This window comes from Erythrolamprus reginae, chromosome 9 (genome assembly GCF_031021105.1).
Source record: "Erythrolamprus reginae isolate rEryReg1 chromosome 9, rEryReg1.hap1, whole genome shotgun sequence".
NCBI classification, from domain to species: Eukaryota; Metazoa; Chordata; class Lepidosauria; order Squamata; family Dipsadidae; genus Erythrolamprus; species Erythrolamprus reginae.
Window position 1 is genome coordinate 13268714 of NC_091958.1, and position 17274 is coordinate 13285987.

Below are 17274 nucleotides of genomic sequence, written 5' to 3' on the forward strand. Positions count from 1 at the left end.
CTATACCAAAAGAGGGCTTAGTTTAAGTGAATTTTCATTATAAAGAACATTGTTTTGAATTTTCAAACGTGTGTGTGTCTAAAATATGTACCTGTGAATTTTTGGTAGGATTCTACCCGAGAGCCCGACAGAACAAAGCTAAAGTGATTTTTTTGCAGAAAGAAAATGCATTTGTCACCAGAGTATTAGATGGCATTTCTGTACACTCCCCACCCAAAAAAATATTTAAGAACTAATCACTTAAAGGTTACATTAAAGGTTTATTATATTGCATTGAAAATTGATACAAAAATTTGTGGTGTTGATACATGTTTTTTTGAACATATATATAGCTTTTGCTTCTTCATTTAATAGACCAGACCAACATGGCAGCAAAAATGGATTTTGGATAAAGTCAAATTTAAATCTATCTTGAGGTTGTAACTTCAACAGCTCACTCCAACCAATTCTCTGCCTTAAGACTTCCATTTGCCATGTGTATTCTTTCCAAAGCATTATTCCCAATTGCAATGAAGTCAGGAATTTCCCGTCAGTGTGGTTTAGATTCCAGAAGTCTTTGGCAGGGTAGGAATTATCTTTCGCTTGCCAGACAGAATTGGATGCCTTTGCAGCCTTCTGCAGTGACACCTAGAAGACCAGATTGGATCAAACAGGGCTGGAAAAACCTGCATGAACAAGATTTTATGGGCACCAGACAGAGGAACTAAAGAAAGGGAGAATTGGAGCATATAGACGAGAACAGGATACATGAAGCTGCGTTGCCTTTGATGAGAACGTTATTCTGGAGTACGGTGCAGTAGATTCTTGGTTGTCTCACCAGGGAATCAGCTTCCCTTCCCAATTAATGAATGTGCCATGATCTTTCTCAGAGACATGGCCAAGGGTGTTCAGAATAGCTCGCAAACTCTGCTCCATTGTCAGTGGGGGTATTCCCTGGAGGAAAAAACATAGACAAAGGATGAAAGAAGTTCATAGTCAGAAAAAAAGAACATCTAAAAGCCTAGGGAACATCAAGGGACAGTGAATTCCTTAACAGTAATGAAGTCAAAGCAAAAACTCAGACATAATAATAATAATAATAATAATAATAATAATAATAATAATGCCCGAAAAAGTGGTCGAAAATGAGCAAGCAAAACTACTGTGGGACTTCCGACTTCAGACTGACCGAATTCTGAAGCATAACACACCAGACATTGTGCTCGTGGAGAAAAAGAAAGTATGGATCATCGACATCGCAATCCCAGGAGACAGCAGAATTGAGGAGAAGCAGCTAGAGAAATTAGTGAAATACGAAGATCTAAAAATCGAGCTGCAACGACTCTGGCATAAGCCCGTGAAAGTGGTCCCAGTGGTACTTGGCACGCTAGGTGCAGTGCCAAAGGATCTCAGCGGACATTTGAAAACCATCGGAATTGACAAAATCTCCGTCTGTCAATTGCAAAAGGCCGCTTTACTGGGATTGGCAAACATAATTCGCCGCTACATCAGGCAGTCCTAGGTGCTTGGGAAGCGCCCGACTGGTAATGAAATATGAAATCCAGCATAGTGATCTCGTTTGCTGTGTTGTACTGACATAATAATAATAATAATAATTGGAAGGGACCTTAGAGGTCTTCTAGTCCAACCCCCTGCTTAGGCAGGAAACCATACATTACTTCAGACAGATAGTTATCCAACATCTTCTCAAAAACGTCCAGTGTTGGAGCATTCACAACTTCTGGAGGAAAGCTGTTCTACTGATTCATTGTTCTAACTGTTAGGAAAGTTCTCCTTACTTCTGAGTTACTTCTCTCCTTGTTTAGCTTCCACCCATTGATTTTTGTTCTACCCTCAGGTGCTTTGGAGAATGGATTGACTCCTTCTTCTTTGTGGCAACCCCTGAGATATTGGAACACTGCTATCATGTCTCCCCTGGTCCTTCTTTTCTTTAAACTAGCCATGCCCAGTTCCTGCAACTGTTATTCGTATGTTTTAGCCTCCAATCCCCAAATCATCTTTGTCGCTCTTCTCTGCACTCTTTCTAGAGTCTCAACATCCTTTTTGCATCGTGGCGACCAAAACTGAACGCAGCATTCCAGGTGTGGCCTTACCAAGGCCTTATAAAGTGGTATTAACACTTCATGTGATCTTGATTCCATCCCTCTGTTAATGCAGCCTAGAACTGTGTTGGCTTTTTTGGCATCTGTGCTCACTTCTGGCTCAATAAATGAGATTCTATCTGAATTCCATTCTCCAGATGTTTTAAAATTTTAAAAAATATTTTAAAAGCAGTGGGGGGGGGACTTAAGGAGAGAGAATGGCAACTGGAAAACAAACCCATCTGCATTTTCCATTCAAATTCTTTATGGCAACTGCAATAAAATATTTGGCTAGAAGCAGATTTAGTTTTCAGGATGTTCTTCAATATTCAATATCCAGGACCGCCTTCTGCCGCACGAATCCCAGCGGCCGATTAGGTCCCACAGAGTTGGCCTTCTCCGGGTCCGGTCGACTAAACAATGTCAGCTGGCAGGGCCCAAGGGAAGAGCCTTCTCTGTGGTGGCCCTGGCCCTGTGGAATCAACTCTCTCCAGAGATTCGAACAGCCCCCACCCTCCTCGCCTTCTGTAAAATGCTGAAGACCCACCTTTGTCGCCAAGTGTGGGGATAATTACCCCCCCCCCCCCCCGTTATGTTTTCGACCTCTATTGTATGTTGTATGATGGACTGGGTTGAATGTGTATGATTGTGTAGTTGGGGATTTTTTTAATAATACTGGTTGTATTATTAATGTTTTTAATTGGTTTTAAATTTTTACTATTGGATTTGTAATGCATTGTGTTATTGTTCCTAAACTTCAAATAGTTCAGGATGTTTCATGCACACTGTTCCAATAAAACAGATTACTTTGTGATCTCTGGAAACATAGAGACAAAGAAACATAGAAGTCTGACGGCAGAAAAAGACCTCATGGTCCATCTAGTCTGCCCTTATATTATTTTCTGTATTTTATCTTAGGATGGATATATGTTTATCCCAGGCATGTTTAAATTCAGTTACTGTGGATTTATCTACCACGTCTGCTGGAAGTTTGTTCCAAGGATCTACTACTCTTTCAGTAAAATAATATTTTCTCATGTTGCTTTTGATCTTTCCCCCAACTAACTTCAGATTGTGTCCTCTTGTTCTTGTGTTCACTTTCCTATTAGTGAAACCTTGGGAATGCTTCCAGCTCAAAGATTTTTTTACCCAAACCTATTAAATAATCCCCAGGAGGAACAGCAGGTATAGCATGATCCAGCAAGAACAAAGCATTTCTGAAGTCTTCAGAAGATTCCACTCCTAACCCGATTAATCTTGCCCACACTTGTTTTCTGATTGTTGCATGGAGTTGGTTCGTTTCTCCAGTTCACTTACCAATTCGTTTCCCATGTCAGTCTGCACCCACCCAGGGTGCAACGTGATGCACAGGATCTCATCTTTGGCAAAGTGCATGGACTGGCATCGCGTGAGCATGTTCAGGGCGGACTGAGAAGGAGACAAAGGGAGAGAAAATAAATGAGCGGGTCATCCGAGCATTCAGGGTCACCACCAGCCCCTTCGCAGGTATCATCTGCAGCTGAAGGTCTGGCTTGGGCAATAGGTTGAACGCCCGAGAAAGACCTGCAGAAGATAAGAACATTAATGTATCGGTAAAGATAGGCTATCACATCTTTACCCAGGTATGTTTTTCCCAGGTATGAGTCACGTCTTCCCCTCCCTCAATCCTTTTGGCAGTGTTTCCATATTGATTGACAGAAGGAGCAGAATCAGCACATTGATGGGTTTCTACAGATATGGTCAGGTACACAGAACCAGTAGAAACTTTTTGGTCTGGTACGCAGAACCGGGAGGGAGGGAGGGAGGGAGGGAAAGAAAGAGGAATAGGAAGAAGAAGGAAGGAGGGAGGGAGAGAAGGAAGGAAGGAAGGAAAAGAAAGAGGAATAGAAAGAAGAAGGGAGGAGGGAGGGAGAGAAGGAAGGAAGGAAAGAAGGAAGGAAGGAAGGAATAGAAAGAAGAAGGGAGGAGGGAGGGAGAGAAGGAAGGAAAGAAGGAAGGAAGGAATAGAAAGAAGAAGAGGGGAGGGAGGGAGAGAAGGAAGGAAGGAAGGAATAGAAAGAAGAGAGGAGGGAGGGAAAGAAGGATGGAAGAAAGGAAGGAATAAAAAGAAGGGAGGAGGAAGGGAGAGAAGGAAGGAAAGAAGGAAGGAAGGAAGGAATAGAAAGAAGAAGGGAGGAGGGAGGGAGAGAAGGAAGGAAAGAAGGAAGGAAGGAAGGAATAGAAAGAAGAAGGGAGGAGGGAGGGAGAGAAGAAAGGAAAGAAGGAAGGAAGGAATAGAAAGAAGAAGGGAGGAGGGAGGGAGATAAGGAAGGAAGGGAAAGAAAGAAGAATAGGAAGAAGAAGGAAGGAGGGAGGGAGGGAGAGAAGGAAGGAAAGAAGGAAGGAAGGAATAGAAAGAAGAAGGGAGGAGGGAGGGAGAGAAAGAAGGAAAGAAGGAAGGAAGGAATAGAAAGAAGAAGGGAGGAAGGAGGGAGAGAAGGAAGAAAAGAAGGAAGGAAGGAAGGAATAGAAAGAAGAAGGGAGGAGGGAGGGAGAGAAGGAAGGAAAGAAGGAAGGAATAGAAAGAAGGGAGGAGGGAGGGAGGGAGAGAAGGAAGGAAGGAAGGAAGGAAGGAAGGAAAGAAGGAAGAATTTTCACACCTGTAAGCTATGACAATTTATAGAAAATTTCCAATATTTTGCTTTGATCTTGACAGCTTAAGAAAACATTCCCACTATCTACTAATACCAGCAACAGCAATAGCACTTAAGACTTACATACTGCTCCTTAGTGTTTCAAAACCCCTCACTGTATACACTGTAAGCCTATTGCCCCAGCAATCTGTGCTCTCGTTTTAATGTGTTTGTTACAGTGCTTTACAAATAGTTAAGTGTGCCAGGTTTAAAGCACTCGTTGCTCTAATTGTTACGCTATTTTCTCAATTCTTAAGAAGGGAAAGCGTGCAAACTGTAATTGTGTTTCACTGTGTCTTTTTGTTTTCTGCTTTGGGACGTGGCATCTTAGAAAGGTCTTCGTGTGGGCCGTGAACTCTCCTTTCAGGACACGCCAGTGGAAACAACAAACGGGATATTGTTTGTTTCTTGCTGAAGACATGTAGTTGAATGGCATCCAGTCTTCCGCCCACATGCACTGACAGAAGGCAAAACTCTCTTCAGTTGCTCGTGTGAGTTTTCCTTCGTATCCCGTGGAATGTTCAGTCATCAAAACAATACAACTATAGGCAGAGTGGTGAAAGAGAGGCGCTGAAGGCACAGGGTGTGGGTGTTGATGGAAGAGAGAAAAGTAGCAGAGTTGAAGATCTGAAGGAGAGGCCACATGGGCACGGAATGGGCAAAACTGAACCGAACATATTTTTCAGAGTATAAGACACACCTTACCACCCATCCCCAAAAGAGGCTGAAAATTTGGGTGTGTCTTATACTCCTGTTCTGTCGGGCTCTCTGGTAGAATCCTCCCAAAAATTCACAGGTACAAATTTCAGACACACACACGTTCGAAAATGCAAAACAATGTTCTTTATAATGAAAATTCACTTAAACCAAGCCCTCTTTTGGTACAGCAAAGAGCACTCGTCTCCAAACAAACTGGTAATTTGTATAAGTCCCTTATCAGTTCTGTGATACTTAGCAATTCACAGTCCTTCTTCTTTCACAAAGTGAAACACACTTTGCTCTGGTTTAGTTTCAAAGCGGGGGGAAATCAGCACACAAAAGGTCAAAGTCAGTAAAGCAGTCACGAAACACAACGATCAGATAATCCTCCACAATGGCCAAACCCACAGGCTGCTATTTATAGCAGCCTCACTAATTACCACAGCCCCACCCAACCACAGGTGGCCTCATTTTCTTTGATAATAATCTCTCAGTTGTTGTTGCCTGTGCATCGCTCTCCACATGCTTGGCTGTATCATTAACTCTTGTTCTGAATCCAAGGAGGAGCTAGATAATTGATCTCCTTCTGAGCTGTCTGCCACACTCTCCTCCTCCCTGTCACTCATGTCTTCTTGGTGAGAGGAGCCTTCATCATCAGATTCCACCGGGGGCAAAACAGGCCTGCAGCATGTGGATGTCTCCCCCACATCCACAGTCTTTGGGGCAGGAGCTGGGCCAGAGCTAACCACAACATACTCCAAAGCAATAATAATAATAATAATTTATTAGATTTGTATGCCGCCCCTCTCCGAGGACTCGGGGCGGCTCACAACAATAACAATACAGTAAACAGTAATACAAATCCAATATTAATAAAAACTAGAATTAAAACCCATTAATATAAAAAAAACAATCAGTACTATACAGTCATACCACTCTCAAAAGCGGGGAGGGGGGAAGGAAATTAGTGCCCCCATGCCTGGCGACATAAATGGGTCTTCAACATCTTGCGGAAGGCGAGGAGAGTGGGAGCAATTCGAATCTCCGGGGTGAGTTGATTCCAGAGGGCCGGGGCTGCCACAGAGAAGGCTCTTCCCCTAGGTCCCACCAGACGACATTGTTTAGTCAACGGGACCAAGAGAAGGCCAACTCTCTGTGGGACCTAATCGGCCACTGGGATTCGTGCAAAGTAGCTTTTACTAAGCTTTTATTTTCAGCCCTAGTGAGGTGCTAACACGATTGTTTATGTTAGGACCATTTTTCACATGGCCATTACAGCATACCTGTGGTCATATGTTCAAAATCATCTGCTACAACGTCCTTCCAGTCAACGACTACTTCAGCTTCAATCACAACAATACACGATCACACAACAGATACAAACTTAAACTAAACCCCTCCAAACTTGACTGTAGAAAATATGACTTCAGCAACCGGAATTGTTAATGCCTGGAACCCACTACCGGACACTTTAATATTATCACCTAACCCCCAAACCTTTACCCTTAGACTATCCAATGTTGACCTCACCCAATTCCTAAGAGGTCAGTAAGGGGCATGCATAAGTGCACCAGCGTGCCTACTGTCCCTGTCCTAATCTATTTATTTTTATTTATTTATTAGATTTGTATGCCGCCCCTCTTCGCAATGTTTTTCTCTTATTAGTACCCATATACAAATAGTGTTATTTCTTTGTATACTACTTGACTAGATAGATAGATAGATAGATGGATGGATGGATGGATGGATGGATGGAGGGAGGGAGGGAGGGAGGGATAAGTTGGGGGAACCTGTATTTAGATTCCATAGAATCAGGGAACCTGTATTTAGATTCATTCCCACCTGCTTAGCCATGGAGCTTTGCCTGGAGAGCCCACACACCCTTCCGTGTGAAAAATCTTTGCACCAGTTCTGGACTTGCCTAACCCCTTGATTGAGCTGAGTCAGTTGCCTACCGGTTGCTTATCGGGTATTTGGGAGTGGAAAAGATATTGGCATGGGAGTGCCTACCATTGCTCATAGGCCACATATTGATAACTCTATGGAACCAACTGCTTTACATGCACGCTATATGCAGAGTATTTTTGATGACATGCAGGCTGTTGGGCAGAGCTAACAGTTCACCTGAACCGGTGCAAACCAGAAGCAACCCACCACTAACACTAATCGTAACCAATGCTCTTTCCTTACCTTGCTGCAACGATAAGAGATCAGCTCATTCATATTCCAGCCAAAGAGGTTTGTCATGGAGCCACATTCACTAGTTATGTTGAGGATGGCCGCTTTGCTGCAGCTCATGCCTTTCTGGGGACTTTTTTGGGATGCTTTCCTTAGCAAGGGAAGGAATGCCTGGAGGAGAGAAGGGGGGGGACAACAGACAAATGAAGGGCACTGATAAATATCCTAAGCAATGAAATTTAATGATGCAAAATTACAAAAGAATCCTTCAGCTGCTCCCCAAAGATCAAATAGACCCACCCCACATTCATCTCTCTTCCTACCAACCCAATTGTTCCATCCTCACTACATCTGCAGCAATAGTGGGTTCTAAATCCCTTTCATGTACCTGCTTATGCTCATGCGCAATGCTTCTGTGCATGCACAGAAGAATCCCAGAGGGGTGGGCAGAGCCTCCCATCACCACAACTACTGATTCACCGAACCAGGGGCAACTCACCATTGATATATATATATGAATGAATGAATGAATGAATGAATGAATGAATGAATGAATGAATATATTACCCTTACCTGACTGACGATCATGGGCCCAATGACGTTTGTTTTGTACACCTCCGACATATTTTCGGGTGTTTCTGTCTCTACGGTGCTCAGTTTTAAAATCCCTGCATTATTAACCAGTAGGTTCAGTCCAGCCCCCTTTAGATGTTCGGTGACTTTGGCTGCAGCATTCTTAACGCTGCATGGATCATTTGTGTCTACAGGAGGAAAGATCAATGTGCATTATCCCATATCTGGTTTTGTACACCATACACTGGTTCGATCCTACTGAACTCCTCAGTATTTTGCTGAACTTTTTTAAAAGGGGAGATTAACTTAATTACTTTTTTTATGATAAAATTTATTAATTTTCAGTCTTTTTTTATAAAAACAATAATACAATAAATACAGTAAGTGATTCTGCATTGTTACATCATTGCCTCTTCTTTTTTTGAGCTTCATCACATTTTATATATTTGGACACGCTGTACTAATATTATGTTATTGCAATAGCTAAAATACTTATACTTTTCTATATACATATTTACATGTTATGCTTCTATTTTAGCTCTTTCTTTTTATTTATTTTTGTTTTTCTGTGCTCAATCCAATGGTACCATCTGTTCCGTATTTCAAAATACTCTGAGTCTTTCTGGCCTCACAAATCAATTTGGACATGTATGCTGTCCACGTGTCCTCGTCGGGTTTGAAGAAAGGCAAGGCGTGCGGCATTGCTGAAGCCATCTCTGGAATGTGAAGGCTCGAACCCCTCGTCGCCACTGTTAAATCAGAGGCTGGAGGCCGATGAAAAGGATAACGGCTCTTTATTTAATAATCAGGAACATCTAAAGTGACCAGCTCGCAGGCAGGTAGCGACTTAAAAAACAAGCGGCCAAAACCGCACCATATATACATTGTTTCTAGTGCTGGGATTGGTGACAATGTTTCAAGACTTCGCGCCAGAGCTTCCTATTGGTTGCGCCCGGAGGCTCCTTATTGGTCGCGCCTCGGCTTCCCATTGGTTGTGCTAGCGGGTTTTTTATTGGTCTCCCTGCTCCAATCAGCGATCACATTTATTCTAACAACTTGCAAACATAACAGTTAGCCTGTCCATCTCATCGCTTTCATATATTTTACTAATTATTGTGCTTTCTGCAGGAGAGGGGTGTTCTCGAATCTATAGGTTCACCATCACGGATCTATCAGCTAAAGAACCAAAGGGCTTTTTAAAACACATACCCAACGCGATGATGACAATTTGTGGGTGTTCAGCAGCCAAATTCTTCAGGTCCTGAAAAGAAAAAAAATAAAAATAAAACTCTTGTACTTAGCTGGAGCAGCACATTTTTGCAAATGGCTTATATGAAATGGGATAACGTGTCTATTGAGAGGGACGGCATACAAATTTAATAAATAATAATAATAATAATAATAATAATACAGTACAATAATACGGGCCTATACAGTTTATACATTGTATGTTTGTGTGTATGTTTGCTTTTAATAATGGGGTTTTTAGTGTTTTTTAAATTATTAGATTTGTTCTTACATTGTTTTTGTTATTGTTGTGAGCCGCCCCGAGTCTACGGAGAGGGGCGGCATACAAATGTAATAAATAAATAAAGAAATTAATAATAATAATAATAATAATAATAATAATAATAATAATAAGAAGAAGAAGAAGAAGAAGAAGAAGAAGAAGAAGAAGAAGAAGAAGAAGAATTATTAAAAACACAAGGTGATGGAATCTGACACGGGTTCTTAAAATTTGCAAAGGTGCAGGCATTGTAAGTATCTTCCGACCGATTAATGGGATAAATTAGTCTCATCAGTTTCCTCTCCCAAAATCCTGCAAAGAAAAGCATGCTAAAAACATTTTTAAATATAACCAGTCTTCGTTTAACAAACTCTGGTGTATCTTTGTCTCCAACCTTGCTTGCCTAAAACACGATTTGAGTATTGCCCACAAGATCATATGCTGCAACGTCCTACCGGTCAATGACTACTTCAGCTTCAACTGCAACAACACAAAAGCACGCAACAGATTCAAAGTTAATACGAACCGCTCCAAACTTGACTGTAAAAAATATGATTTCAACAATCGAGTTGTCGAAGCGTGGAACTCATTACCGGACTCAATTGTGTCAACCCCTAACCCCCAACATTTCTCCGTTAGACTCTCTATGATTGACCTCTCCAGGTTCCTAAGAGGCCAGTAAGGGGTGTACATAAGTGCACTGGTGTGCCTTTCGTCCCCTGTCCAATTGTCTTTCCTTTCTCTCACTTATCATATATATTTTCTTTCTTTCATATATCCTCTCCTCTAAGTTCACTTTACCCTTATATATATATTACTACATGTCTATTTTTCTTCCTATGTATTTGTGTATTGGACAAATGAATAAATTAGAATAGATTAGAACTGCCCCTACCCCCCTTGCCTTTCGTAAACTCCTCAAAACCCACCTTTGCCGACAGGCATGGGGGAATTGAGATATCTCCCCCGGGCCTATATATGTTTGTAGGTATGTCTGCTTAAAAATGGAATTTTCTTAACTATTTTAAATTTTAAATTGTAAATTATTAGATTTGTTATGAATTGTTTTATTATGTTGTGAGCCCCCCCGAGTCTACGGAAAGGGGCGGCATACAAATCTAATAAGTAAGTAAGTAAGTAAGTAAGTAAGTAAGTAAGTAAGTAAGTAAGTAAGTAAGTAAGTAAACAAACAAACAAACAAACAAACAAACAAATAAATAAAAATCAAATAATTTCACCACTAGGAGACAAGCAAATTTCCGTTAAAGAAAAAATAATATTTGTTCTTTGGAAGGCATTTTAGGCTTCACCTGAGCACGGGGTCCAGACAGGTCCCGGCAGGTAGCAAAGATCCATTTTGGAGGGTTGCTCATTTCCACCAGCTGCCTGACCAGCTCCAAGCCCAGTCCCCGGTTGGAACCGGTCACTAGAATGCTGTGCAGATTCAGTTGATCCATCTCTCTTGACAGCCGAAGCTCACCAAGAAATGATTTTTATGTGCTCGCTTAAATATCGCCTCGACTCTCCGTTCATTCCTAGTCATTCCACTCAAGTTACGTCACTTGCAGACAATAGTTTTTGAAGGAAATTTGGGGTTTTGAAACACATCTCCTGGGTCTTGTCTAGTCTTGCAACACAGCACATTCTTTTCTTCCCCTAAATCTAATCAGCTGTTTCTTTCTCTTTAGCTACGTTCAATGGGAATGTTTGTCTTTTGAGGATATCAATCAACCAAATATCGTAGACGTTTTTACAATATTTCACAAAGTGGAAAACATTGCATTTATTATTCATTGTTGGATTTTTTTAAAAACAGGAAAGACTTAATGAACTCAATCTGTATAGTCTGGAGGACAGAAGGAAAAGGGGGGACATGATCGAAACATTTAAATATGTTAAAGGGTTAAATAAGGTCCAGGAGAGAAGTGTTTTTCATAGGAAAGTGAACACAAGAACAAGGGGACACAATCTGAAGTTAGTTGCGGGAAAGATCAAAAGCAACGTGAGAAAATATTATTTTACTGAAAGAGTAGTAGATCCTTGGAACAAACTTTCAGCAGACGTGGTTTGCAGCCCTACTGGGACCGAGAGTCACTGCTCACAGTCACTCATGCCCTCATCACCTCGAGGTTCGACTACTGTAATGCTCTCTACATGGGGCTACCTTTGAAGAGTGTTCGGAAACTTCAGATCATGCAGAATGCAGCTACGAGAGCAATCATGGGCTTCCCTAGGTATGCCAATGTTTCACCAACACTCCTCAGTCTGCATTGGTTGCCGATCAGCTTCTGGTCACAATTCAAAATGTTGGTTATGACCTATAAAGCCCTTCATGGCACCGGACCAGAATATCTGCGAGAGCGCCTTCTGCCGCATGAATCCCAGCGGCCGATTAGGTCCCACAGAGTTGGCCTTCTCCGGGTCCCATCAACTAAACAATGTCGGCTGGCAGGACCCAGGGGAAGAGCCTTCTCTGTGGCGGCCGCGACCCTCTGGAACCAGCTCCCCCCAGATATTAGGATTGCCCCCACCCTCCTTGCCTGTCGTAAACTTCTTAAAACCCATCTCTGCTGTCAGGCATGGGGGAACTGAGACATCTCCCCTTGCCTATGTAGTTTTATGTATGGTATGTTTGTGTGTATGCTTTTTAGGCTTTTAATGTTAAATTGTTATTTAGACTTTTAATATTAGATTTGTTATTGTATATTGTTTTATCACTGTTTTTGAGCCGCCCCGAGTCTTCGGAGAGGGGCGGCATACAAATCTAATAAATAATAATAATAATAATAATAATAATAATAATAATAATAATAAATCCACAGTAACTGAATTTAAACATGCCTGGGATAAACATATATCCATCCTAAGATAAAATACAGGAAATAGTATAAGGGCAGACTAGATGGACTAGGAGGTCTTTTCCTGCCGTCAATCTTCTATGTTTCTATGTTTCTAATTAGGGTTAGCCTGGAATGCACTACCTGACTCTGTGGTTTCTACTCCTAACCCCAAAACATTTAACCTTAAACTATCTACAATTGACCTCTCCCTCTTTCTAAGAGGTCTGTAAGGGGTGTGCATAAGTGCACCATTGCACCTACCATCCCTGTCCTACCTTCTATCATTACTTTTTATCATTACTTATCTAATGTTTCATTTTTACTATTATTATTATTATTATTATTATTATTATTATTATTATTATTAATTAGATTTGTATGCCGCCCCTCTCCGAAGACTCGGGGCGGCTCACAACAGTAATAAAAACAATATAATAGTGGAACAAATCTAATATTAAAAAACATATAAAACCCTATCATTATTTTTTTTTAAAAACCAAACAGCGCATTCATACCAAACATAAAACAAAGTATAAAAAAGCCTGGGGGAAAGGTATCTCAACTCCCCCATGCCTGGCGGTATAAGTGAGTCTTGAGCAGTTTACGAAAGACAGGGAGGGTGGGGGCTGTTCTAATCTCCGGGGGGAGTTGGTTCCAGAGGGCCGGGACCGCCACAGAGAAGGCTCTTCCCCTGGGGCCCACCAAACGACATTGTTTAGTCAACGGGACCCGGAGAAGGCCAACTCTGTGGGAACTTATCGGTCACTGGGATTCGTGCGGTAGCAGACGGTTCTGGAGGTACTCTGGTCCAATGCCATGTAGGGCTTGAAAGGTCATGACCAACACTTTGAATTGTGACCGGAAACCTACCTTCCTATAATTGTTTGACAAATACATAAATAAATAAATAAACTTTCCTGAACCCTGGGGTTGGCGAAAAATGGCCAAAAAGACGTCCGTAAATCAGCTGGCCAGCAGGCACATATGCACATGGGGCAACTCCTCGCGTACCCTTAGATATGGCTCTGTGTGGCACCTGTGGCATGCATGCCATAGGTTTGCCATCACTGTTCTCAGAGACAAGCCATTCTTCCCATTAAAACTGAAAGCACCCGAGGTCTCACCTGAGAACGAGGTCCCACTGGGTCCCGGCAAGTGGCAAAGATCCATTTTGGGGGGTTGGTTTTCTCCACCATCTGCCTGACCAGTTCCAAGCCAAGTCCCCGATTGGCCCCGGTTACCAGAACGCTGTGTGGATTCAATTGCTCCATCTCTCTTCCCAGCTTAGACCCAACTAACAAACTACACTGTGCTCAACCCGGTTAAATCTCACCCAGTCCCAGCTGGTCCCCAGTCCCTCCACCCTGGGTTATATAAGTTACTTGGCTCCAGTGTCCAGTTCTTTGGGAAAGAAAGATGATTTGGCCATCACCCAAAGGCTCGGGTTATGTCTTACTGCCTTAAGTATGTGACGGGGTACATTTCTGGCATTTTCAATGGGGACTGTTTATTCATCTAAAGGGTGTTTGCCTTGCTTCCCATCTTGAAAATCAGCTTATAAACAAGTTGGTAAATCCATTTAAAAAAAGAAGAAGAACAAATCAGATATTGTTTGAAAACTTCAGGCAATAAAACCATGGATGAAAGTAATGTTTACCTTGCTTTCTCCATAACAGGCTGCATTCCTGGGCTCAGGTTTATGGAAATAAGATGCTTCTTGATTCACAATAAGTGAAACATAGGGCTACCTTTGAAAAGTGTTCGGAAACTACAAATTGTGCAAAATGCAGCCACGCAAGCTATAATGGGCCTACCAAGGTATGCCCAGGTGTTGTGGTTGGCTCTGGTCCAGCTCCTGCCCCAGGGAATGGAGAGGTGGATGCAGGGGGAAATTCAACATGTCATAGGCCTGTGTTATTGCCGACAAAATCAGTTCAGAGTTTATTTTCCTCGGACGAAGAAGAAGGTGGGAGTGACTCAGCAGAGGAGGGCTTGGCACACAGCCAAGGCAGTCAATCTTCCTTGTCTTCTATAGCTTCAGATGATGACATTTTGGACCCACGCAAGCGCAGAATTATGCATAGAAGAGACCAAGTAAGAACATATTACAGGAAATAAGGGAGGCCACCTGTGTTTGGGTGGGGCTCCAGTAATTAGGGCTGCTGCTATAAATAGCAGCATGTGGGTTTGGCCGTTGTGGAAGAATATCTGATCGGAGGTCGTCAGGAGTCTTGTGTTGCTGGACTCTGTTGCTTTTTCACACCTTTGAAACCAAAGCAGAGCAACGTGTGTGTATGTGTGTGTGTGTGTGTGTGTGTGTGTGTGTGTGTGTGTCTCACTTCGTTGGAAGAAGAAGAGGTGTGAAGAAGAGGTGTGAAGTCAGGAAAGACTTAATGAACTCAATCTGTACAGTCTGGAGGACAGAAGGAAAAGGGGGGACATGATCAAAACATTTAAATATGTTAAAGGGTTAAATAAGGTTCAGGAGGGAAGTGTTTTTAATAGGAAAGTGAACACAAGAACAAGGGGACACAATCTGAAGTTAGTTGGGGGAAAGATCAGAACCAACGTGAGAAAATATTATTTCACTGAAAGAGTAGTAGATGCTTGGAACAAACTTCCAGCAGACGTGGTTGGTAAATCCACAGTAACTGAATTTAAACATGCCTGGGATAAACATCTATCCATTGTAAGATAAAATACAGGAAATAGTATAAGGGCAGACTAGATGGATCATGAGGTCTTTTTCTGCCGTCAGTCTTCTATGTTTCTATGTTTCTATGTTTCACAGCTGCTAGCTAAGTACTTAATGACTGCTTAAGGGAAATTGTACAGACTACCTGGTTGTTTTGGGAAGAGTGCTCTTTGCAATACAAAAAGAGTGCTTTGTTTATTTTGAATTTTGTAATAAAGACAATTGTTTTGAATTTTCAAACGTGTGTGTGTCTGAAATTTGTACCCTTGAATTTTCAGGAGGCTCCTACCAGAGAGCCCGGCAGAACACCCATGTTTCTTCAGCACTCCGTGGACTGCATTGGCTGCCAATTACTTTCCAGACCCCATTCAAAGTGTTGGAAATGACCTATAAAGCCCTACATGGCCTAGGACCAGATTAACTGCGGGACCACCTTCTGCCGCACAAATCCCAGCGCCTGGTCAGGTCCCACAGAGTTGGCCTTCTTCAAGTCCTGTCAACTAAACAATGTCGCTTGGCAGGGCCTAGGGGAAGAGCCTTCTCTGTGGCGGCCCCGGCCCTCTGGAATCAGCTCTCCCCAGAGATTCGCACTGCCCCCATCCTCCTTGCCTTTCATAAGAACTTGAAAATGCACCTATGTTGGCAGGCTTGGGGTCACTAGACCCCAGCCTCTGCCCAGTAAATGTATTGAATGTGATAGTATGGATGTGATTGTTCGTTTTTTAAATGACTAGTTTTAGAACAATTTTTAAAGTAATTATTTTATTCTATTAATTGGCTTAGAAATGTTTGATATTGTATCTTTTTGTCTGTTGTGAGCTGCCCCGAGTCCACGGAGCAGGGCGGCATATAAGTCCAATAGATAGATAGATGATAGATAGATAGATAGATAGATAGATAGATAGATAGATAGATAGATAGATAGATATAAAGAGATGGGTGGATGGATGGATGGATGGATAAAAGATGATAGATAGATAGATAGATAGATAGATAGATAGATAGATAGATAGATAGACAGACACACCCCCAAATGGTAGTAAAAAAATTTGCAGCCCTTCACTGATTTAGAGCTGGGGTGACGCAGCAGGTATAGCGCTGTACTGCAGGCTACTGAAGCTGACTGTAGATCAGGGGTTCAAATCTCATCACTGGCTCAAGGTTGACTCAGCCTTCCATCCTTCCGAGGTGGGTAAAATGAGGACCCGGATTGTGGGGGCAATAGGCTGACTCTGTTAAAAAGTGCTATTGCTAACATGTTGTAAGCCGCCCTGAGTCTAAGGAGAAGGGCGGCATAAAAATCGAATAAATAAAAATAAATAAATTTACACTAACATTTAGTAGCATGGTATTACAATGGAATTTAGAAGTAGAATTTAGCACTGAGCCTTGGTATCAAACAACCAAGTATCGTAGATCGGGACATTTTTACAATATTTCACAAAGTGGAAAATGTTGCATTTATTATTCATTGTTTGATTATTATTTCTTTACTTTGTCTTTCCATTGGGTAAAGATAATCATGGGGAAGAAATACTACAAAAAGTATAAGAGGAGGAGAGAAATAGAGTGGATGTATTACGAGATGCTTTCACAAAATGTTACACAATCTATTTGGCAAAGATTCCTTCTGGGAATTGTTGCTTCAAACCAGCTGCTAAACTAACATAAACTCTTGAATCACCAACGTCTTAAGGACACAACTTAGGGGAGAGGGAGAACACTTTGGATTGCCAAAATTGACTATCCAGTTCTTTCTTTCTTTACAATATTTATACATTGTCAAGCTCTCAATGCACAGAATTAAAAATATATCTGGATTATAATAAAGGACAATGTCCTAAACACAACAGTATGGGCACTGCAACTAAACATCACTGGATAATGTGAGAGCAAGAGAGAGCAACTCTAACAAGCCATTCAGGTCAGTGTAAAAACTAAATAGTCCATAAACGTATTTCTTCTTGTGGGCTGGAGTCACAGTGAAGGACGAGAATAGGATCTAAGTATTGCCCACAAGATCATATGC

The 17274-nt window shown here is 41.9% G+C and overlaps 1 protein-coding gene across 2 annotated transcripts; it reads right to left on the minus strand.

The window, feature by feature from the left end:
• Positions 1-240: 240 nt before the first annotated feature.
• Positions 241-13896, minus strand: LOC139171867 (C-signal-like). 2 transcript variants are annotated; one of them, XM_070760338.1, is made up of 6 exons: positions 13675-13896; positions 9413-9464; positions 8204-8391; positions 7643-7801; positions 3399-3509; positions 241-933 (listed from the first exon to the last, which is right to left on the minus strand). In XM_070760338.1, exons 1-6 carry the CDS (start codon positions 13819-13821, stop codon positions 814-816), a joined length of 777 nt encoding a protein of 258 aa, XP_070616439.1. In that variant the 5' UTR covers positions 13822-13896; the 3' UTR covers positions 241-813. The 2 variants fall into 2 exon arrangements, with proteins under 2 accessions (XP_070616439.1, XP_070616438.1); XM_070760337.1 differs by lacking the exon at positions 13675-13896 and adding an exon at positions 11021-11278.
• Between the last annotated feature and the right edge of the window lie 3378 nt (positions 13897-17274).

Bases quoted from the DNA above. Each gene is read 5' to 3' on its own strand.
- LOC139171867 (XM_070760338.1), bottom strand. From the start codon at position 13,821: ATGGAGCAATTGAATCCACACAGCGTTCTGGTAACCGGGGCCAATCGG. The intron at 7,802-8,203 runs GTAAGGGTAATA...TCTCTCCTCCAG, and splicing joins GGCCCATGATCGTCAGTCAG to GCATTCCTTCCCTTGCTAAG. The intron at 3,510-7,642 runs GTAAGGAAAGAG...TCTCCTTCTCAG, and splicing joins TCTCTTATCGTTGCAGCAAG to TCCGCCCTGAACATGCTCAC.